The 22,483-nt window shown below is 41.8% G+C and overlaps 1 protein-coding gene across 1 annotated transcript; it reads right to left on the reverse strand.

Moving 5' to 3' along the window:
• Positions 1-4,807: 4,807 nt before the first annotated feature.
• On the reverse strand, positions 4,808-8,165 carry nfil3-6 (nuclear factor, interleukin 3 regulated, member 6). The gene is made up of 2 exons (XM_069674858.1): positions 7,933-8,165; positions 4,808-6,870 (listed from the first exon to the last, which is right to left on the reverse strand). The coding sequence occupies exon 2, from the start codon at positions 6,787-6,789 to the stop codon at positions 5,557-5,559; it is 1,233 nt and encodes a 410-aa protein (XP_069530959.1). The 5' UTR covers positions 6,790-6,870; positions 7,933-8,165; the 3' UTR covers positions 4,808-5,556.
• Between the last annotated feature and the right edge of the window lie 14,318 nt (positions 8,166-22,483).

Consider the following 22,483-nt stretch of genomic DNA (forward strand, 5'->3'; position numbering starts at 1 on the left):
GAAGGTCTGTGATACCCATAATAAGGTTACTAGACATTACAAAAAGCAGCACAGTGGAAAAACAAATAGGAACAAGCTCAGAAATATAAAACGTGAACCTGATTTAGCCGCCGCAGCAGCTGCTCTGGGAAAAGCAGATTCTCAATGTCTGAGCAGGTTTCTCAGACTGTTTCAGACCAATGTGGCTCATTGAGTAACTCTGTGCTAATGTATCTGTTTCCTCCGTTGGCAGACCAGCTTTGGGTTAACATAATAGCTGAAAATATGAGGTAATATTAGAGATACAGTATCAATCTTATAATTCAACTCGACTAGAAAGCAAATATCCCATTATTGTCTCACAGGCTAACCCAATTCTAACAGGTGCATAAAATCAAGCACATAGGTAGACAAACATTTAGACTTTATAAAGAATGGTTAAGACCTCAGTGACTCTAAACATGACACAGTCACAGGTGTCCACCATCGCCTCAAGTCAAGTCACAAGTCTGACCTACTAGATCCCCCCTGGTCAACTGTTAGTGCTTTTATTTTGAAGTGGAAGCACCGATGTAACAGCAGCTTAGGGTATGAAGTGTAGTGACCCATGCCAGTGGGTCCAACGAGTGCTGTAATGCATAAAAGTTGCCTAACATCTGTTGCATCACTCACTACTGGGTTCCAAACTGCCTCTGGAGGCAACATCGGAACATAAACTCTGCGACAGGATGGAGACATTTCAGCTAAATGGATGTTTCCAACTTTGTTGCAACAGTTTGGACAAGGCCCTTTAGCTTTCCATCATGACTCCGTCCCTGCTCACAAAGACATGAGCTACCTCAGCCTGCCTAAGGCAGGACCATTAAGCCGTTATTCCGCCCTGCCAAGACAAAGGTGTAATAGGGGATGATGTCATGCTGCTGTTAAGTCAGCAGCGGCTGTCGTAACAGAGCTGAATTGACATCTGTGTAAATGTGGGAGCCAGTTGGACAGGGTTGTATGTGTATGTGCCTGTGCTGTTTACACGTCACGCCCTTTTTGCTCCTGTAACACTGGCATGCTGTGTAATATCTAACACAAGGGCAGCAATATGACGGCCTTGTTTGGATCATTCTAAAAAAACAGAGTTGTAAAGAACAAAGAGCGTTACAGAACATTGGTGATGAGGAACTTTACTGGCCTGCACAGAGGCCTGACCTCAACCTCACTGAACACCTCCTTGGTCATCATCAGTGCCTTGAACATCGTTCCAATTTGTCGGCGCTAAGTTTGATAAATAGACTGAATGAGTATTAAATACAATAAAGACCTAACCACCGTAACATCTTCACTGTTTACTAACCCTGTTTCCAGGGTTTTTGTGATGTCAGACAGTGACGCAGCAGTCTTCCCGGGTCTGAAAAACCTGTGTCAACGCGCTAACTTTGGTGGGAAAGGGATATAATGCTCTTTTGGCTGAATGGGATCAAACTCCCAGTGACACTTCCAAGGAAAGGGGCTGCTTTAAGAGCCAAAAAAGGGGGGTCCAACCCCTTATCATCTCATACACTTACAATGTGATACCCAACCTGCTCATATAGGTGTGATAGTCTGTCCTCTGCATTTGGATTATACAGTAAAGCTTTTAAAATATGAGGTTATATAACACAGATGTGAGGAGAAAATATGTAAAGAAAAAAACTAACTGAACAACTGCCAAAAACCTGTAAAACTGTGCTTAAGTACAACGCATGACTAAAAGTACTTTCAGCCACAGGATTTGCAAAATAGAACAGAAAATAAAGTCATGTAGTAGTTACATCCTGTCATGACTCAGCGGTGTGTCATCAGAGCCTGTGGCAATGGCACTCTGCTGTCACTGTTGCAGTATGAACACAAGTGGAACTTTTGACTTTTATAGTTACAGAAACTTGCCTCAGTGTCTGCCATTGTATCGTTCAAACAAGCCCAATCTGCTTCCACTACACAGCGTTGAAGCAGTGAGTTGAACCAGCTGCTCTGGCCTGAATGCAACCATATTGTGCAATTTAGGAGCATTGTGTTCTGATACAACTCGATCACAAGCAGGAATGTGTGTCATGCTCGCAGGCATGGAGCATTGATTCTGTTAAACCTCCTCTGAAACCATTAAATAGCTCTCTGTCACACTGGTATGCTGGGAACGGCATCAGAGAGTGTATTTGGAAGAGGCTTATATGCGTAGTGATGGTTTGAAAATATTTTGGCCAGCTCATTTTAGTTGTAGGAGGAAAACAGCGTCAACATTGTGCTTGTGTAAAGCGATTAAAGACAATAGCTCCTGTGCTGTTAGGACTGTCACCGAAGTAACTCAACGTGTCAGATAGCATCTTCCTCCTCGCTGCTGCAGGCACACGGTCTGCTCAGTGTCTCGGTGAGCGTGCAGCACAGAGCACTTATTCACAGACTGATTTTAAAAGTGCCTTGAAGGCTGACGTCTGCTGCGGATGTGTTCATTATCTCCTTTTATCTCCAAGGCTGTGCTATCTTTGCACAGGAGTGAAAAGGGTGTGTGTGAGCGTGAGTGCGTGTTTAGAAAACTTGTGCCCTCGGTTTCGCACAATTATTCCAACGAAGATGTGTCGCATTTCCGCACATTACAGTAATGTATTTGTGCATACAATTTCATTAATTGCAGCAGTTACTCTGTATAATTGGATTGCTTTGTGTCCTTGGAGGGTGTTAACAGCTTTGATACAAGAGTGGTTATTTATTCTTGTGCTTTAGTTTGTGAAATAGACTCGATGGTTTGTTTCAATAAAGCCTAGTGGCCTTTTGTTTGCAACTTCTTATTTTATATTCTCTGTTATTATTATACTGTTAAAGCCTGTATATTAGTAATTAAAAATACAAATGTTTTAGTCTTCATTCATTCATTCCCACTAGCATCCTGTGACTCTGCATCATCAGAGGGTAACCCTAAATGTGATGCCTCCAATCTGAGCTAAACACAGATCCTCATTCCTCTGCACTCTTTGTTTCCGTCTGTAGCTGGAGGAGACAAACAGCTCCGATGGAGCAGAGGCATTGGCCGTGAACTTGGGTCCCCCTCCCCCCATTCAACACGCACATACACTCTCTCCGCAACACTCCCTCTTTTTTTTTTTTTTTTTGCACCCCATCCTTATCCCCACCCTACCCAACATTTTTCCCCCTTACAGCTATGTCTGCAAGCGTTCCCATGGCAACTGTCGCACTGCCTGCCTAGCAACAGGCATTATCCTTTCGCCGGATAAAAAAAAGGGGGGAACAGAATTGGGGGTGGGGGAATGGGGGTTGTGGTTGTGGGGGGTTGGCGTTTTTTTTTATGGATGTGGGTGAGGATGATAGCGTAACAGCAGCATGTTGCAGTAGATTATTTAAATCAGACCCTCCTCTTCTCTGCGCTTCACACCTGCAACATCTGTCTCTGATATCACGTTTATATTTCAGCGCATTCTCAGGTGTACTCAGAGTCTGTTTGTACACCCAAATGTTGATTTTATGATCTGTTTTTGGGGGAAGAATTGCAGCCAAATTACTGTTTATATTCTTTTGCTCTGGGCGGGTCACAGACAGGTCATCTAATTACACTATGCATTTATATCCCAAGCTTCCCATACATAATGTGAAAAGCTAAAGTCAGTACCTTATATTCGTATTAAGAGAAGAACATCATGTCTGTACTAATGGAAATGAAGATGACACACACCAAGCTGAATAAATTCTTCTTATATCAAAACAGAAAAAGGCCTTAAAAAAAACATCTCTATTGCACTGAGCAGCATCTGCACGTCTCAACCTGCATAAGAAAAACATGTGCACATCTGCTGATCTTAACTTTCACTCATCATTATTCCAGCTTACTTTATAAGCAGCTGCCCTAATACAATTGCTGCGATCCATAACATGATTCATATCTTCTGGTACATGGTGAAACACAGACTCTGTTGCTCCATAGCAATGCGGAAGGTGTTGTCTCTGCTGCCCCCTGCTGTCCGCTAACCAGCATGATTTTTCCCCCCAACTTGCACGTAAAGGAAGTAAACTTGATCAAAGATTTTATTGACTCTAAAACATTGCAAAAGAGCCACAAGAATGCTTATCCAACCTGTATCTGACTGTTAAACATTTCTCTTTGAAAGAAATTCCCCATCTGTTGTGTAATAACAGCTCTTGTGTTTTGAAGGGATCTGCGTAAACTGTTGAGTAATACCTGGCACACCCACTGGTCTCTGTCTCTGTCTGTCTGTCTGTTGGAGAGAAACCTGTCGAGTGCTTAATTCCTCTCCTCCCTGCCTGCATTTGTCAGCACTTGTCAGGCGAGCCTTCTTGTTCTGTTTGACTCCTTCTGTCATCACGTGTTATTAGGTAAGTTATATCCTGGCGAAAGTAAGCAGCTTTCAAAGCTGTGTACATTAAAGACATTATGTTTTATTGCACTATACTATTGATAATAATGTATGTTATATAACAGGTAGCTATTATTGTGTTGGTGTTCTGTGACTTATTATTTCACCTTAAGAAAGTTAACAAGACACACCAGGCTCTAATACACTACACTTCCGACAATGCAACTCAGTGGCTGCTTCAATTAGAGTCTGTTGCCCCCTAAATGATAACTTCTTTTAAATGCGGCAACTCAATTTTTCAACCAACTGAATTCTCAAACCAATGCTCACATAACCCTGATGACATCATAATGACATCATCAGGGTTATTTATTTCAAACTCTAAAGAGCTCCCTCCAGAGCATCTGAAATCAGTTAACCACACTTAATAAGGAAAATCTGATGAACGCCCCTTTAATGAAAAACTCAGCACCATGATGTTGAATCTGTTATTTATTTAATATTAAAACACACAGAAAGACAGCAGACTTTGAATTCCTGATATCAACTCAGTACAGATAACATGGCAGTAATAAAATGTATGCAAACTATGGATGAACACACTGAAGTGAGATGAGAAACACATTAAATTGTACATGTAACAGTGAGGAGCTATTGAAACACAAAAGTGATGATAAACAAGCAGAAAACATGTGACTTTGAGCATTAAAGACAGAGAGGATTTTATAGCTAGTTGTGTTATTTGTGTGTATTAACTGTCTGTCTCTTGGACCAGTCATGTCTAAGTGATGGAAAACATGTTAAGTAGGTCATCACTCTGTGTTAACAACCTGCTGGCTTCACAACCACCTGAACCTGTTGTGTCCTAGTGAAGTGATGTCGGGCTGCATTTTAACGACATGATGTAAACAGTGTTTTGGTTGTGTGTTCGCAGCTCTCACAGTGTATGGAACAGAGACACTACTAAACAGATGACACGTATAGAGATAAGACTCCCTGTCTGAGCAACACTGATTGGAGCAGAGATTAAGTAGTTTTGAAACAGCAGATTATGAGATGAATGTTTAATACAATATCATACAGTATTTGAACCGAACCAACACATTGTTAAAAGTTTGTTAGACTTGAAAGTCGTGTTTTGTTAGTCCTCGTCACTCCTGTTTCTGTGCTCGCTGAGTTTGTCCTTAAAAGTCCTGACATTAGCAGACTCTGACTCACTGCTCAGACCTCAGTTGACTTTGGCCATGAGCTGCTCTGTGAAAAGCTTTTTCAGCTGAGCCACCTCCTCACTCAGAGAGTTGAGCTGCGTCTTCAGGTGAGTGTTCTCGTGCTTGTACTGGACCTCTGTTGGTCCTTGCGTAGGAGGAGTCTGGAGGCTGTAGCTGGGAGCTGAGGCGTTGTACTGAGGGGACTGTCTCCCTCTCCTGCCCTCCTCCCCCTCCAGCTGATGGAGCCAGGAGCCAGTGTAGTGCCCTGCTCCCATTTCACCTCCAGTGAGTCCTTTAGTGACCTCTCTCTGACCTTCCCGCCCCGCAGCAGGGAGTGTTGGGCTGCGCCTGGCGCTGCTGTTGTCCCCTGAAGCATCGACTGCGTCACTGCTGCCGGGCATCTTAAAGCGAAGCTTGTGAGGAAGGTTTTTCATCGCCTCAGCTTGGTCCATCCTCTCTGCACTGAGTCCTGATGTGTGGTGGACATCAGCAGGGGAGTGGTGGAGGTCGTAGCTCACCTCCTCTGCTCTGTGTGGTGATAGCTTCCCATGGTCGCTCAGCCGGTCTTCAAAGAAGATGGGACTGCCCACACTGGACCCGCCTGGCGTAGAGAACCCTGAGTCCTCTGACATGTTCCCAGCATCCCTGGAGCCCCTGCTGCTCAGTTGGCCTGTCTGGCTATTGGGATGTGAGGCTGAGGAGCTGGGGAGACCTACCTCTCCTCTGTGGAGGTAATAGTGAGGAGTCGCAGTTTGCGCGTTGTGTTGAGGAGCTGTAGTGAGAGGAAGAATAGGGGAGTTTGAGGGGTCTTTAACCAGGCCAAAGCGGAACTTCAGAGCCAGCAGCTCGGCCCTGAGACGAGCATTTTCCTCCAGCAAATTCAGGACGCGGCTCTCCAGGACTATGTCGTTCACACGGCGCTTCTCCCGCGAGCGCTTAGCCGCCTCGTTGTTCTTCCTCCTCTTGTCCCAGTAGCCATCGTCCTTTTTGTCAACAGGGATGAACTCACGCTTGCGGCGAATGCTGGAAGAAGGACTCTCTTTTCGCTTGACAGCCGAGCTGCGACCCAGCAGGGAGCGGGCCAGCAGGCTGCTGGAGGTCAGGATGGACACGGCTTCATCTGTGAAGGACAGAGGTCCTGATCCTCCTTCTGCTCCTCCTCCACCTGGGCTCACTGCTGCAGGTGACTCCAGAGTGTGCAGCACTGCCACTTCCTGCTGTCCCCTCATGTGCTGGGACTCCTCCTCAAACATCTCGCCTGTCAGAGCTGGAGTGACTCTTTCCTCTGTGCTTGTATCTCAAAACGCAGCAACAGTGCCAACTAGTGGTGAAAGCTATGGAAGGGAACAAGAACAAGGATTTAGTGGTTATGCAAGAGCCATTACAACACAATATTATGTAACCCCATTACATCTCTCCAATAAAACGGGAGCAACTTGTACCATAACCTTGTAAGCGTCATTATATGTTCAATATGGGGCAATGCGTGTTCCACATATAAAGCCCGTCAGCCTGCAGGCTTTTTGCATCACTACAAGCACACAGCAGTTTTTTTTATATATCAGATGACAAAAGTAAGTTAAGAAATGTACGTGTTATAACCTACATTTTTGTTAAACACTTAGAACATTTAAAGCTTCCTATATTCTCTCAATATTTCCATATAATCATCATTATTCTGGGCAGTGAATCGTTGGTCGGTTTACGGTCAGACTGTTTGGCTTGCTTCATCAGCACTGACCCACATGTCTGACAGGAACATGCTGATCTCCGGTCTGTTATATGAGCTGACCTCACTCTGTTCTTCCTCACACTCAGCAGCGTCACCGGAATGTGAGTTCCATAATACTAACAGGCGATTTCAACTTTGACTTTTTCCCCCCGAACAAATTACAACTTGTGTTTTGAGTAATTAGTTTAATTAAAGTAAAAAACAACAACAACCCCCCACCCACACACACACACACACACACACACACACACACACACACTGACACTTTTTTAACGTATGGTGGAGAGAAATGTAGCCTACTATACGAAAAATAAACATGCACGCCTAGAGTAAGAACAACACAACATAATGAAACTTATTCCCACATTAGCTTTAAATTACAACTGAACGGAAGTTTACAGAGCTTGTACGAGTTATAGGTTTAAATAGGTCACCACTAAATGTTGAGTGTAATTTTAAAAAAGGCTATTTGGGATTTAAAGTTTTAAAGAGAATTTCTGCTTACTATAATGCATTACCTTTCTGTTTCTTGTCGAAATGATACTTAAGTGAGTACAATGGAGAAAAAAAACTTTTGAAAAAAAAATAAAAATAAAAATCTCACATACAGAAAACTTGCCTCTTAAATCTGAAATAGCCTAATAATAATATAAAAAGTCTTTACCTCTGAAGAATGAGTTTTTCTCTGCCGGTGTCTCTGCTGATGTCTGCCTGTCCGCTTCAGGAAGCAGCTCTTCTCTCTGTCTCCCTCTCCGGGTTCACACTGCAGATCCACTCGCTGCTGTTACTTAATATTATCATCGGTGTGGCGCATATCCACTCTGCTCCACTTGGAAAAGCGCAGCTCCTATTTGTAACGTTGAGTTCAGTTTAGGACGATCGCTATCCTCACATGAACCAGCGAGGCCCTTTTTGTGTGTGTGTTTTTGAGCCCGCCTCTCTCCGTAGCAGCCCCCCTCCTCCCTCCTCCCCCCGCCGTCCGAAGGAAAGCTCCTATCGGCTCTCACATAACACAGCAGTTCAGGCATCATCATCATCGTCGTCGTCATCATCTGACCTCGTTCGCCCCGCCCCCCTGTGGCAGGATAATCTTCTCATAACAAATAGGTAATGTTGCGCCTTACTTTCTCTCCTTGCATAAACGGCAGTTACTGCAAGCTAATCCTGCAGGATGAGTCAATAACTCAGCATTGAAATCTTCGTATGGTGAGGTGTGATTATAGAGCTCCGTATGATGTCCTGTTTGGGGTCCTAACATCACATCTACAGACACTATTACTCTTCTATCAGCTTGGTAGTTCAGGACAGTTTTTGCTAATAAGTCTTTCACAAGAAACTTTGTAGAAACAAACTATGTTTGGGGTAACTCCATTAGCCTTTTTGAAATGATGAATGATTTCCATATTGCCTATAGGTGAAGGCAGTTTGTCATTAAGAGGTACTGTTGGGAACCTTAAACATAACATTATGCTGAATAACAAACTATAATTATAAGATAAGATACGATAAGATAGAACTTTATTAATCCCAAAATTATAGTGCCAGATAGCTCCAAAAATACAAATTAGAGAAATGCAAGAAACAACTCAATATTAGTGAAAACATAAAGTGTATGGGTTAACGCAAAAGAGACAGTGCCTGGTAGAAAAACAACATTACAATAGTTATTTAGAGAAGTAGGCAGGAAGTAATGATGGCAGTTGAACCGACAGTAGTATTGGCATCCTTTTTTTTTTTCTCTCGATAAGATCGTTTGATGCCAAAAAGTTAACAAACTACTGACATAAAAAAGAAAATAGAAAAAGGTAAAAGACTCAAGATGACAAGGAGCAACTCTAGCAGGCTGCCAGAAGTAATGTCCTTATCTGTCTTTTTCACAAACAAAAATAACTCGCCTGCATAGCCAATAAAACTTTACACATTGAGGGGGTGGATATCATACTTTACCACACACTTCATGATAATAAGGTTATAAGGAAACTAACATGTTAAAAAATATTTTATTTTTAAGTTAAGTTAAGTCTGTGGGTTTGATAAAAAAAAAAAAAGAAGGCCAAAATAACCTTTGAAAAAAGTGAATGTTGACTTGTTATTCCTTCCTAATATATTTTTGTTATAAGCCAACTTAAGCCCTTTTTACACTGTGGTTCCACCTCAGCGGCATAAGCTCCGCCATCATGCAGCCTTTGCCATTTTACACTGGACCACATAACACCCCATGTGTGTTTTTACATGGCATTCCAGCATTGTGGAAGCAAAACGTGTGCGGGGTGTAAACAAACCGTGCAATTCAAATACACACACACTGGAAACACAAAAAGGCAGGAAGTAAAACAAGACAAAACATACATGGGGCAAGAACTACAAAATAAAACAGGAAACACTAAAAACCATACTCAGGACTGTGACAGCAGAACTCCAGGAGATAATCTCTAAACAATGAAACACAAATTAATACACAACTAAACAGGACTAAATCAAGATAAGAACACAGTTTACTATATACAAAACTAAACAATGAAAACTCATGACAAGGGACAAAGTGACAAGGTAAAACAATAAATAATAACTGAACACCGAAATACAAGACAAAACCAGAACTAAACTAGAAACTCATGACACACAGCGCTGTTCCGCCCTGCCATCTCCGCGGTAAACACAGACCTCTGCTACGCCTCTGTTACACCTCTGTTACTACCTCCGATGCTGGCTCAGCGGCAGAACGCCCCACCATTCTGCCTCCGTGAGTTTTACATAGAAGATGAAACATAACAGAGGCGTAATAATCCCGCCTTAAACTGGCAGTATAAAAGGGGCTTTTGTCTGACTGTGGCATGTCTGCTAAACTAGAGAGACCCTCTGTGATTAATTATTTGTATTTATATTGTTTTTACAGAATGCACATTCCTAATAAAGTTGTGTTCAATCAAATGACCATGAAAAATGAAAAATACCCAGCATAGGATTAGTTGTTGCACAAGACGTATTGTGACTTAAGAGGTGACAGAGTGCATAGCCATTACTCAGAGTACTGTAGGAGAAGACAGGAGAGCTAAACATTTATGCCCAGGGGCCCACCAACTCATATGTATGTCATAAGAGGTATATAAGTATTAAAGCATCTCTTTTCACCACTGTCTCATTTGAACTCTTGTTATAGCTATATAACAGAATGCTTTCCAGGAAAGTTGCTCAGAGTTTACAGTCATCAGCTCCTTTCCAGTAAATTTGATCCATAAATAGGGCTTTAAAGTCAACATAAAGATTCAGCAAGGGCAGATAGCTGTTGTGTGAGTGCTGGTGCTACAGTCTGCTGCCTTTCAGTTAGAAAGATAAGAGCACACTGTGTGTCTGTGTGTGTTTGCTGATTGGCTGCAAGCTCCAACACTTGTATGTTGAGCAACACGTGCATTTGTGTGGTTAATGTGAAAGAACCACGAGGGCCTCAGCCAAAAACCTCATTTGACCTCTGTTTTTACAGTGAACACTTGCCCGCTCTGTGTTTCTGTGTGCCCACAGGAGACAATGAACCTCATGTACTGTATCATATCACATATGTAAACTGCCTGAGTAAACGGGCTCAAGTTGACAAGAGAGATACACGCTGGGCCTCTAGCCCCTTTCTGCTTGGCCACCTTTGGCCGGTACAGTCATAGTACAGTAGCAGCTCGCAGCTACACCTTTTTAATGCAGGTTTTTTCCACATGTATTTTGCATCATAGAAAACAAGATAACTGGCTTTTTATTATTGTTATACAGTGCACATGCTAATGGCAGCGCAATTTTATAAAATATAAATGAAGATAAAAGGAAAAGTATCTCGATGATAAATAGTTTTAAAAAATGTAGATGTGAACACCAATACTATTCTTAAAACCACATAAGTATGAAGGAACCGCTAGCAGCCGTAGCTTAGCTTAGATTTGCACAAATGCTCTAAAATGGGGGGGATGAAGCCTAGCTCCGTCCAAAGGAAATAAAGTCCACCAGGAAGCATCTCTAAAGCTCACCAACTAACATAATATACTGTATCTTATTTGTTGATCCAAAGAAAGTCCGCTCATATTTTTGCTGATTTATTTATATTTTGGTGCTTGAGCACAAAAGAGATTTTACCAGCACTCTGTGTCCGGCTTATGTCATCTGATCCTAAAGTCTTCCTGTTTGTAGGCTAACAACAGACTGCGTACAAGAGCAGCTTACAGAGCAGAGGAGGACAGAGATTAAACTCTGGGCAGCATCAGATTCTCCTGTAAGTGTATGTGCTGTTCATCCTCTGCAAACACAATACGATCATATGCATAAAATCTGCTTGAACTACATGTAACGATGCGTCACTCAAGTTTATGAAGATCCCAGTTTCATAAAAGTGATCGCTGACAAGAGAAGAAAACAAACAGCGTGCTGATAGATGTGTTTAATAGAGGAGGCTAATCTGTCTGTTGGGCTGAGGCCTTCAGGGAGGCTCAGCGACTGGCACCTATGGGTCCTTTAATGTGTCAGACCGCCATTGAAGTAGGTAGAGTAAAAACTTTGTAAAACATTGAAAGTTATTTCATACAAGACTTCCCATAAAATCAAAATGTTTGATTATGCAACAGGAAGTGGGTTACGCCATACATCTGCTGCAGCTTTTGAAATATGTATATGTAATGGGTCTACTTTTGAAAGTGTTTTTGCCTCAGGTTTCTTTGGAAAGGAACAAAAACTTCATGACAAAGAGGATCTTAGCACAACACACTGCAAGTATTGCAAAATGACTTCTATGCATTAATAATTTATGTTCATAAAAGACTCTGAAGATATAAATTAAGATAATGTAGATTCTGCTGTTACTGGATACTTTTTGATTCATCAAGTGAGAAAATGTAAGCATTAATGCACTGACAATTGTGTTTTTCTTACACGTCCTTAAAGTGGATTACCCAACATCAGCATTAGTAAGTCAGTCCCGACTGTGTTGCAGTCAACTGACTTAGGCTGAAAACAACATAAAGAAAAGAGGAACCACATGAGTTCAACAAGTTTGACCTAAATTCTTGACATTCCAGCGAAGCCTCTTATGGAACAGCTCACCTTGTAGCTTTGACCTACAGGGGAACGAGGGCAGATTACTGTGTAAACACAGCAGGTTTTCTCAACTGAAAAACATCTCAAGTGTCAGAGGACCCTACAAATATTTACAGGACTTTAAGTCACTCATTCACCACCAGAGACGTCTAAACAGTGTGCACAAAGAAGAAGAAGCATTTACAAGAGAAGAGTTAGAATGTAAAGCTGAAGGATGGGAAATAAGATTCACATTCAGCACAAAGCTCGAGACTAAGACCCTGTTTACACCTGGTATTAACATGTGTTCTGAATCTGGCTTTCCAGATAACAACCTGACCCTGACTTTGCGTTTACACCTGTGTTGTTAGTGTGTTCCTATTATCTTCCCTGGCATCTGATCTCTGTCTTCAGAGAAAAACCTGTTGACAGAAGTCAGAGCAGCCAGCAGGTTGTATGGATTTACACCTGCATATAGATCTGAACACAATGTCAGCCAAACTACCTCCAAATGTTGTCAGGAAGATCTGATCACATTCTGATCATGATGCATTAACACCTTGCAGTTTACCTTGTCAAGATAACACATCAAGTTGTAGATTTCATTTTAGTCTCAGTTGTTCAAAGTAATTCAAAGCAAAAAGGTTTCTGAAATCAGATCACACAACTCACTTTTGGTTTCCATCTGAATCAAACCTTCAGGATGTGTTGTTCAAAACACTTGAGCCGGATTGGGATACATTTGATCCACAAAATCTTTACTATTCTGATCCTTGCAAAAGGGTGGATTCAGGTTGGATTTAAGGAACGAAACATTCGAACAAACACATTTGTATCATGTAGCATACTGGATACATGTATGTATTTTTGCAAATATTGATTTTTTTCAACTGTTACAGTAATAAAGCAGATAAAAATAGATGTAAGTCTGCCTAACAGGCCTTTCAGTACAGTAAAGTAAAGGATTCTCCCTGTGAAATAATCCCCCAATTAGCCAAAAAGTCAATATCAAACGTTAAAAGTGTTATCCAATAAAATGTTTAAAAAAGAGAAACTGACACAAAGGCCTGTTTGATGAGCTAATCATGGATATGAAAAAATGGAATCTGGATTAGTAAATATAGTATTGTATAATAGCATAAACATCCATCCATTATCTGTACCGCTTATCCTGTTCAGGGGGCTGGAGCCAATCCCAGCTGTCGTTGGGCGACAGGCGGGGTTCACCCAGGACTGATGGCCAGTCAATCACAGGGCTGACACATAGAGACAACCTGTCAGTCTCACACCTACAAACAATTTTAGAGTCACCAATTAACCTGATGAGCATGTCTTTGGACTGTAGGGGTAAGCCGGAGCACCCGGAGGGAACCCATGCAAACTCCACACAAAAGGCCCCCTTTGTCGAAACCTGGATTTGAATTAGGAACGTTCTACCTGTGAGGCGACATCGCTAACCACTGCACCGGGGTATACAAGTATATTCTATTGGTAAAAAGTAAAAAGTAACCATAACCATGGTAACCATGGTATTAATGAAAAAATTATCCTAAAGAATGCAAAGTTTAGCCTAGCCCATTCATGTGCAACTTTTCATACATAAAGCAGGATTATCAATGATTGATAAGTGTAAAGCTTTGAACCAACAAGCACTGCAGTGTATTAATTGACTGTGTTGTATAGTCTATAGCAGTGGTTCTCAACTGGTGGGTCGGGACCCAAAAGTGGGTTGCAAAGCTGTTTTCACTGGGTCACGGATGTGTGCTTGAGAAAATATAATAATAATAGTAATAATACATTTTATTTAGAAGCACCTTTCAGGACACTCAAGGTCGCTGTACAAACAAGAAAACACAAACAAGAGTAAAAACACCAACAAGAGTAATAACAAACCAGATAAAATACATTAAGAGTGGGTGAGGGACAGTGCTGAGCGTTAGGGAGAGTAGGTAAGGCGGAACAGATGAGTTTTGAGTTTAGTTTTAAAGATGGGGAGGGTGGTACAGTTTCGGAGGTCAGGTGGGAGAGAATTCCAGAGCTGGGGAGCAGAGCGGCTGAAAGCTCTGGCCCCCATGGTGCTGAGGCGGGCAGGGGGTACGGTGAGGTGGATGGAGGAGGAAGACCAGAGGGTGCGGGATGGAGTGGCAATGTGCAGGAGGTCGGAGAGGTAATATTGTTCCTCTTATGCACTGCTGGCCATTTTGCTTGACTATTATGCTGTTTATACTACTGTACTGTTTATACTGCTGTATTAAACTGCAACTATTTTTCATTAAATACAAAATTTCAGAAATTTGGGTCGCAATTAGCCCTGGTGGCTCCTGAGGCCAGACCAGTTGAGAACCACTGGTCTACAGCTACGTCATCTACATACAAGTGGATCTCACATTAACCATTCACTAACCCCTCCCCTGAACAGTGATTACCACAACATGAACATTTAATGTATCGAATGGTATTCTGCATCCTTATACGTTTTTACACCCTCCTTTTTTTCATGATTCATCCTCTCCTGAGTGGATTCTATCTACAGCGGCAGTGGGCACCAGTGGATATAAATATCTGTGCCCTCTTCCTGCCAAGTGAGTCGCACAGATAAGATTCAAAGCAGGACTGTTTACATCCGCTGCGCGGCTTTAAGAAAACGGTGACAAGGAGTCAGACAGATGAGCTGGGAGGTGTTAGCCAAAGTTGACAGCAGAGGCATGTTACGAAAGCGACCTGTAGGAGGTGGCGGGGATGAGCTTAAAATACACTCTGAACTAGACCACAGGGGAAGTCCGAGGGAAGGAGGAAGGAGGAGGCTGTCACTCTGCTGACACAGTTAGATGCTGCAGGAAGAAGGTCACATAGGTAGAAAGTGAACGTGTCAGAACACCATCACTTTCTCCAGCTCCTGTCTTTTCATTCATTCCTACACACCGTTTCGAATATCCCGCTCTTTTTCTCCTTCCTTTTTGTAGTGTCCTTCCAACCCTTTGCTGCCTCTGAAATTTCATTACATTCTAATGTTTTTGAGGAAAATCCTTTGTTCATGTATGTTTTATTCCTCAATGGAAAATCCCTCCTCAGTGACACAGCATGCAGCGGAAGTGTGCCGAGCCGACACAGTATCATCAAAGTACATGCCAGCTCGGCCTGATTTCACCTGCTGTGTAACGTTATCTAATGTGATAACACTCAGTGCTGATAGTCAGCCGGTGTTATGTTGGATAAGAGGAGCTGTTGCCTCAGCTGTCAGTAATATTAGAAATTAACAACACAGATTTATAATTGATACACCTTGTCTTAACCTGTGCCGTATTTGTCACATCAAATGTAGATCTTAGATTAGCTGTTTATCCTCCCTCTACTTCGCTTTCATCTAGGCTCTGCTCCATCTACAATTACAAAAACACATTGCATTATATACACAACACTGCTCTGACAAGACAAACTATGTCTCTTTTTCTCTTGAGCGCAACAGAAAAAAGGCCTGTAGAATTGCCCTAGAAAATATTTTTTTGGGTAAATATACATAATCCCCTTTCTTGCCAAGACAAATAAGAAGATCAATACCACTCTACATCTAACTGTGAAGCAAAAACCAGAGGCTGGTTTGCTTAGCTTAGCATTAAGGCTGGAACAATTTGGCTTTTCTACTGATAAAAGGGCTGACACTGAATAGTTGTCCAAATATTGGTTAATGAGAAAAGTCTTAGTTGGCCATGTTTTCATTGGACGGTTAGTCAAACTTAACTCCATTCGTATGTTGTCTGTAAGTCTATTACACCTACCTGTAGACTGAAATCTCCCCTTAAGGAAGATGGCCTTGTGGGTAATGTATGCATGTGACATATTTTGGCTGGTATGTTAGGATGTTCTCTTAGAGTTGTGTTTAATGCACCATTAAAACTTTTCACAATCATTCTTCACTTGTTAGCAAGTTAGCTTGTTAGCAGCTATGAGCCAGGTTAAAGCTAGTTGAAAAATATACTGAGGGGAATAAATTGCCCCCACTATCTGCTCCGTTTCAAGGTCCGATTCACAATGCACATTGCACTAATGATATTCAAGCGAAAACACGCCCGTATAGTTTGGCAGATCTGTGCAGTTTGCTCTTGTTTTGTGTCTGATTGTAGAGAGAAGCTGTTTGCAGCTCCATGCTGCACAATGCTGCCCACACTGGCAGGAGGAGGGGGCAGCTCTTTTAACAGTTTATTGTAGAGTCCAGACTCGACAGGTGTTTACTAGTTTCACTAGACAGCTTTATTTTGTTAAAAGAGCGTGCAATAGCAGCTCGTCCATCTCATAATCCCTGTCATGCGTAACGGCTCCAGACCGTCTCCACGCATGCTGACAAAGTGTGCCGGTGTGTCAGAGTCGAGCCTCACACAGCGTGTGCTTCGAGAATTAATGTTTTTGTGTCGTTTGCACAGGTTAAGCCGGCGCAGCCAGTCAGCTAGTGGCTTGAACTAAAGACTACAGACAAAATCTTTTAAAATCTTGATTAATGAGCTGTATAGGTGATGCTAAGTTTTGGACAACACCAGACTAGCCGTTTCCTCTGTTTACAGTCTTTATGCTAAGCTAAGCTAATGCACTTCTTGCCGTAACTTCATATTTATTGTACAGAGATGAGGCTTCTATTAATCTTCTAGTCTAACTTTCAACAAGAAAGTGAAGAAGTGTGTTTCCTAAAATGTCAAGATATTAATTTACATGTTATGTAACCTCTTAGAAAGTGTGTAAAAGCCTTCCACATTAAACCATTTTTGCTGTCTTGACTATTTTTTGCTTTGCTGGTGACTAAGAAAAATGCAGTTAAAAAGAGCTCATGTTATGAATCACGGCTCCCCTGAGACATGTATGCAGAAACACATTTATGTAACAGCTTGTCTATACCACAGACACAGTCAAGCTTGTATCTCATACACATGAGGGATGTATTGCTGGAGCTATAAATAGACTATGACTCAGATTTTTTGACTTGGGGGGCTGTTTCATAACAGGCGGGCGTGTGCGTCTGCGCATGCGGGTGTATGTTTATTGATAACTTGTCGTCAGTGCAGTAGTTCATATACGCTCCCTATAAAATGTTTCAGCCATTCCTCTGCATCAGTCATGACCTCAGTGTGCAGCCAGCTCATGTTTTCTCAATGTGAGCAGCCACATGCAGGTGACCCTGCTGACTGCTCCACAATCAGACACATTTCAGCATCGTTTCATCGCTGGCCCCTGACACACATAAGAGGAAAACATCTGAAAAGGCACTCAGACTGATTGTGACGCAGAAGAGAAGAGCCTCAGACCCCCTTTCCTCCTGCTTCTATTCTTGGGCTCTGAAATACGTCACGCTGTTACCAAAGCAACCACTTTTGATCGTTTTGGGGTGGGGGTTGGGTGGCTTATGAAATGCTCATAAAACATATTACGTATACTGGGGGGGACGTTTCTCTGGGGAATGTGGAGGGATTAATCGAAATAACTGGAAAATCTGAACACAACTGTAGACAGTGTGACAACATTCATATGCTTAAATTATTAACATTTAAATAGTTGTCACATATAAAGTGACTGCGGGGCTTTGTTTGTGTAAACCAATGTCTTTTCAGATCACTCATAATAAGTGACACCGGGACAGGGCCGAGCTGTATCCTGGAATGGTCCAGAGGAGAACGAGCCGTGTGACATAATGATGATGTGTTTTTTTTTTCTGTTGACCTAAAATTCAGAGCAGCCACAACACTCTGTCTGCAGTCTGCTGCTCTCTCTGTATGCTTATTAGAGTCAGTACTAATGGGCAAACAAAACAACGTAATGACTTTAAATTTGGAAGTCATTCATCTAAAACCAGAGTTTAGTGCTTTATTGAATAATAATGTCAAACATTAACAGCATGAATGCAACGATGGGTCCTAACTGAATCATGCATTTCCTGGAAGTGGCTAACTCTGGGACTGAAAAGAAGCCAACGCAAGTGTCAAGAACTGTTGTTTCTTGCGTGGCCACTTGAGGGTGGCTTTAAAAGCGAGTCAGTTCACACTGCTGTATGTAAAATGGCCAACTTTAAAGTAATAATCTTGAAGATTTTTGTTAAAATAAATGTCTGTTAAGGCACTATCGATCGCTGAATGAGGTAACACAATGGTGATTGAGCGTATGGCCCACTGATGAAAGGCTTTTTATTTGCAGTCTGCCAGAGAGGGTAGGTGGAGCTAATGCAACAAACACACTTGTGTGTAAAGCGGCTGTTTTTCCGCTCTGCAAGTGTTGCAAGTAAACAGTAATCTACTATGGCTGAACAAACAAAGAAAAGATTGATGACTACAGATGCAACTTGCTGTGGTTTATTGAACTCTGCAGTCTAAGAAGTCTGTGCTCCAGCTTTTTGGTGAGTGAAATTGTACAAATACTTAATTTTATATGAGCACTAATAATCAGGTAAAGTAAACCTGGCTTGTAATCTCACCCAGTGTTTGTTATACATGGTTGTTATATTTATTTATGATTTTTAAATTTTTGGGCCATTTTGCCTTCATTAGATAGGACAGTTGAAGAGTGACAGGAATTATGGGTAGAAGAGAGTTGGGAATGACATGCAGCAAAGGGCCGAGGGTCGGAGTCAAACCTGCCCCTACGTCGAGAACTGTGGCCTCTGCATAAACCAACACCCCAAATGGTTGGATTATTGGTGTGGGAATCAGGATTGTTGTTCGCTTTTCCCTGCAGAAACGTCACAGTGATAAGAACACCTGGTATTTTAAGTAACCAGCTTTGTTTTGTTCACATGTCACTCGCTCACCCACCTGAGATGTGGGTGAGCAAGCACAAGCTCACTACATACCACAAGCTCTCTTAGCTTCTTAAGTCTACTGCACTCTGGTCAGGTACCACGGAGAAAAAGAAGAATCTGATTTCATGGAAATCACATTTGTTTACAATCTGATCAGCCAGCGAATGACTTGTGGTTGTAGACTGTATAACTTTGCCAGCCTATCCCTGCACTCTAGCTCCACCCTCTCATCCAAATATGGTCACTTCTGGCTCCAAAATGCCAAAAAGGCGAGTGTCATAATTCTAAAGTCAAGGCTTTAAAACAGCAGTCCACAAACCCAAGGTTGATCTCATTAAAAAAAGAGCCTTCCCAGCATTAGCTGTTATTTTTTGGGCCCTACTCGAATTGGATAAACACACAAAACCCTCTCCCACAATGTCTCGATTGTATGTTCTGTCACAGAATCAGAATTTTATGGCTATTTCCAGGGATCATACTTTAACTACCTCCTCCTAAGGCATTAATCCGATCCGACTCAAATTTAGTGTGGAGGTAGAAACAAACTTCCCAATTAAAAGTTATCAAACACATGTATGCAACTCAAATGGCGTGGCCATGGCGGCGCGTCAAAATTCCATGTCTCGCCATGAAACAGGAAATTGATTTAATTCAATCATACAGTGTCTCATCTGCCTTAAACTTTGTATGAGTGATATATATCCCTGCCTGAACACTTATATTTGTTAAAAATCAGTGTTTGTCTGTGCGCCACCTACTGGTACAAGGTAGTAAGCCTTGTATCTCATGCATCCTTCATTTGAGTGGCATTGTCCCTGTGTTGTCAACACTTGATGTTGTGACAATTCAGAGCCGTTTTAACTGTTTTGTGTCTGTTAAATTTACAACGGCTGGCACACATTTGGTCTGCTCCACATATAATTTACACTGTGTTGCCAACACTCCAGAACACACACAAATTAAGAGCCATTTTCATTGTTCTGTGTTTGATAACTATAGCCAAATACATATGAAATCAAATGTGTATCTGTTGGCATAGTAATGACATGATTCTTGAATATCAAAGGCCAAGGGAAGAATTATCTACGATGAGAAAAGTCTCCCCCCAAAAAAGCTACTTTATGAAAGTGGAATTTGAGCAGACAAGTAAAAGGAGATTTGTGAAGTCACATGCTCCATGAGACATAAAGTTTTACTGTCCACGTTACTGAAAAGCTACTGTAACTGTAAATGCTACTATCATTCATTTAGTCTTTGTACATTCAATAAACAGCATTCATCCAGAAGCTGCTCATTTCTAACACATCATCTCCTTCTCTCATATAAGAATGACGTAAATCACTGTCATATTTTACGACATTTCATAACAAGCACAGATATTAACTCCAGCGTGAGGAGGAGTTTAGCTGTCGGAGGAACATAACATATTTGATCAAGAGTCAAGTGGGCAGTCTGCTGGGATAGAAAAGGGGTGAGGCATTTGAATTATTCAATTTGGGAACAAAGGGTCTATAGAGAATGGGTGCATGGCCCTGGCTGGTTATGTAAAGCATGCTGTGTGGTTGCGTAATCTGTTCATAATCAGAGGGTAGTACAGATATAGATGGCCCAGTTTCCACCCTGTTCATTCCAGCATGACAGTGGCACAGTGTCCTGAGCGCGCGGGTTCACACGGGGCTGACCTGGCAGAGTTTGATATCATTGGACATCAGCCATCGCAGCAGTGCTTGATAGTGATTTCCAATGAAAAGGCAATAATGCTGCATTTGTTTTTACTGCGTGAATATGAACAGATGTTAAAGTTGTTTCTGGCGTGACTCATAACTTATTTGTTTGATAATCTCTGCTCTCTGAAAACCCTTTGCCATGACGCTAGGCAGTATGCACAGCATAGCACAACCCCCTTTTAAGCCATGTCACACAGATTAGATATCAAAGTAGACATGCAACATTAAAAAACACTGTTACGTCTTCTTAAAAAGCCTTTATAAGCTCTTTTTTGTGTTAAATCCCTCAGTGAGCCAACCACAAGTCACACAAGATGTGTTTCCCTTCACTTTTTATTCCTTTTTTAATCCTTGGGTTTGTGGCAGTTCCGGTATGAGCAGCTCTATTACACTACAGTTGTAGAGGTAGGCTGTAAGGAAGTAAACATATTTTACACAACACTTCTGATGAACCAATAATGCTCTCCAAACAGATATTTTTGCAGTAATTTGTTACTTTTATTCGTTATTTTTCTTTAGTTCTGCAGTGCAATGTAAAGTCGGATCGATGTTGCACAGGTCCTAATTTTACTTTATAATTCAGTGTCACAGACTGGTGTTTTGCATGACTTGGCTGTTGATGGGAGATGTCAAGTTAGGGACTGTCTCAAAAGTACTTGCCACTGGCCAAGCAAATATTTTTCCATACATTGAAAAACACATTACAGTAACCGAATGAATGAACTTTCCCTGGACAGACGTTCACAGATATGGAAACTTCAATGACTGTAGTGTTCCTCCTCTACTCTGCTAATCTGGAACAGATCGGCTGCAGGAGCTGTATTTGACAACAAAGGTGTCAATCATCCTTTTTACGACATCAAATAACTAATTAAAAATAAACTTGTCCAAAAAATGGACATAAATCAGCATGATAAGAACTAACTATAATGACAGAAACCATGTCTGAGAAAAAAACATTGGCGTGTATTTTGATAGTAGTTTAGTCCATCTGATAACATGGAGGAGGCAGGCTTTACGACCTTTACTGCAGCCAGTCAGCAGGGGGCGATAGAGATGTTTTGGCTTCACTTTTCTGTTAAATGTACTCGGATCTGGGCCCAGGCGCGGGTTTCTAATGTGATAGCCCCCTAAGGGGCCCCTGAGGGGGCTTTGTGGGCCCACAAATTGTGCTTTCACATTAGGGACCCGGGACCAGATCTGAGTACACTTGACCCCAAAGTCCAGTTCGTTGATTAGTGTGAACACTTTGTACCGTACTCGGGCACGTGGTTTGAGTACGGTTCATGTGTACTTGGGTTCGTTACGCATCAGGTGTGAAAAGCTACTGTACCAAACCACAGAATTGGACTGCTTTTTATAATGTCTCCTCCGAAATCTGTGTATGCGCACAGCACCCCTAATTTATAATGCTAAATGCTAATTATTATTGTGATAGCAAAGGATTTTGTAGTCCACCGTTCAGTGACCAACTGAAAGAAGTCTTTCGGTCTCGAGAAATGTTCTTAATAGCATAACAAGCTGTTTTTTAACTTGGTTTCCAAATATTTATCGCAACTCACTAAACACTCATAGTGAATGCAGTTTCTATTCAAATCTTGTATGACTATGTCAAATACAAATAACAATTTTCTATAAAAATCTAACCAAAACAACATTTTTCC

The sequence above is a fragment of the Semicossyphus pulcher genome, unplaced genomic scaffold, assembly GCF_022749685.1.
Source record: "Semicossyphus pulcher isolate SPU_LCO1_2020_fin unplaced genomic scaffold, fSemPul1.0.p SCAF_23, whole genome shotgun sequence".
NCBI classification, from domain to species: Eukaryota; Metazoa; Chordata; class Actinopteri; order Labriformes; family Labridae; genus Semicossyphus; species Semicossyphus pulcher.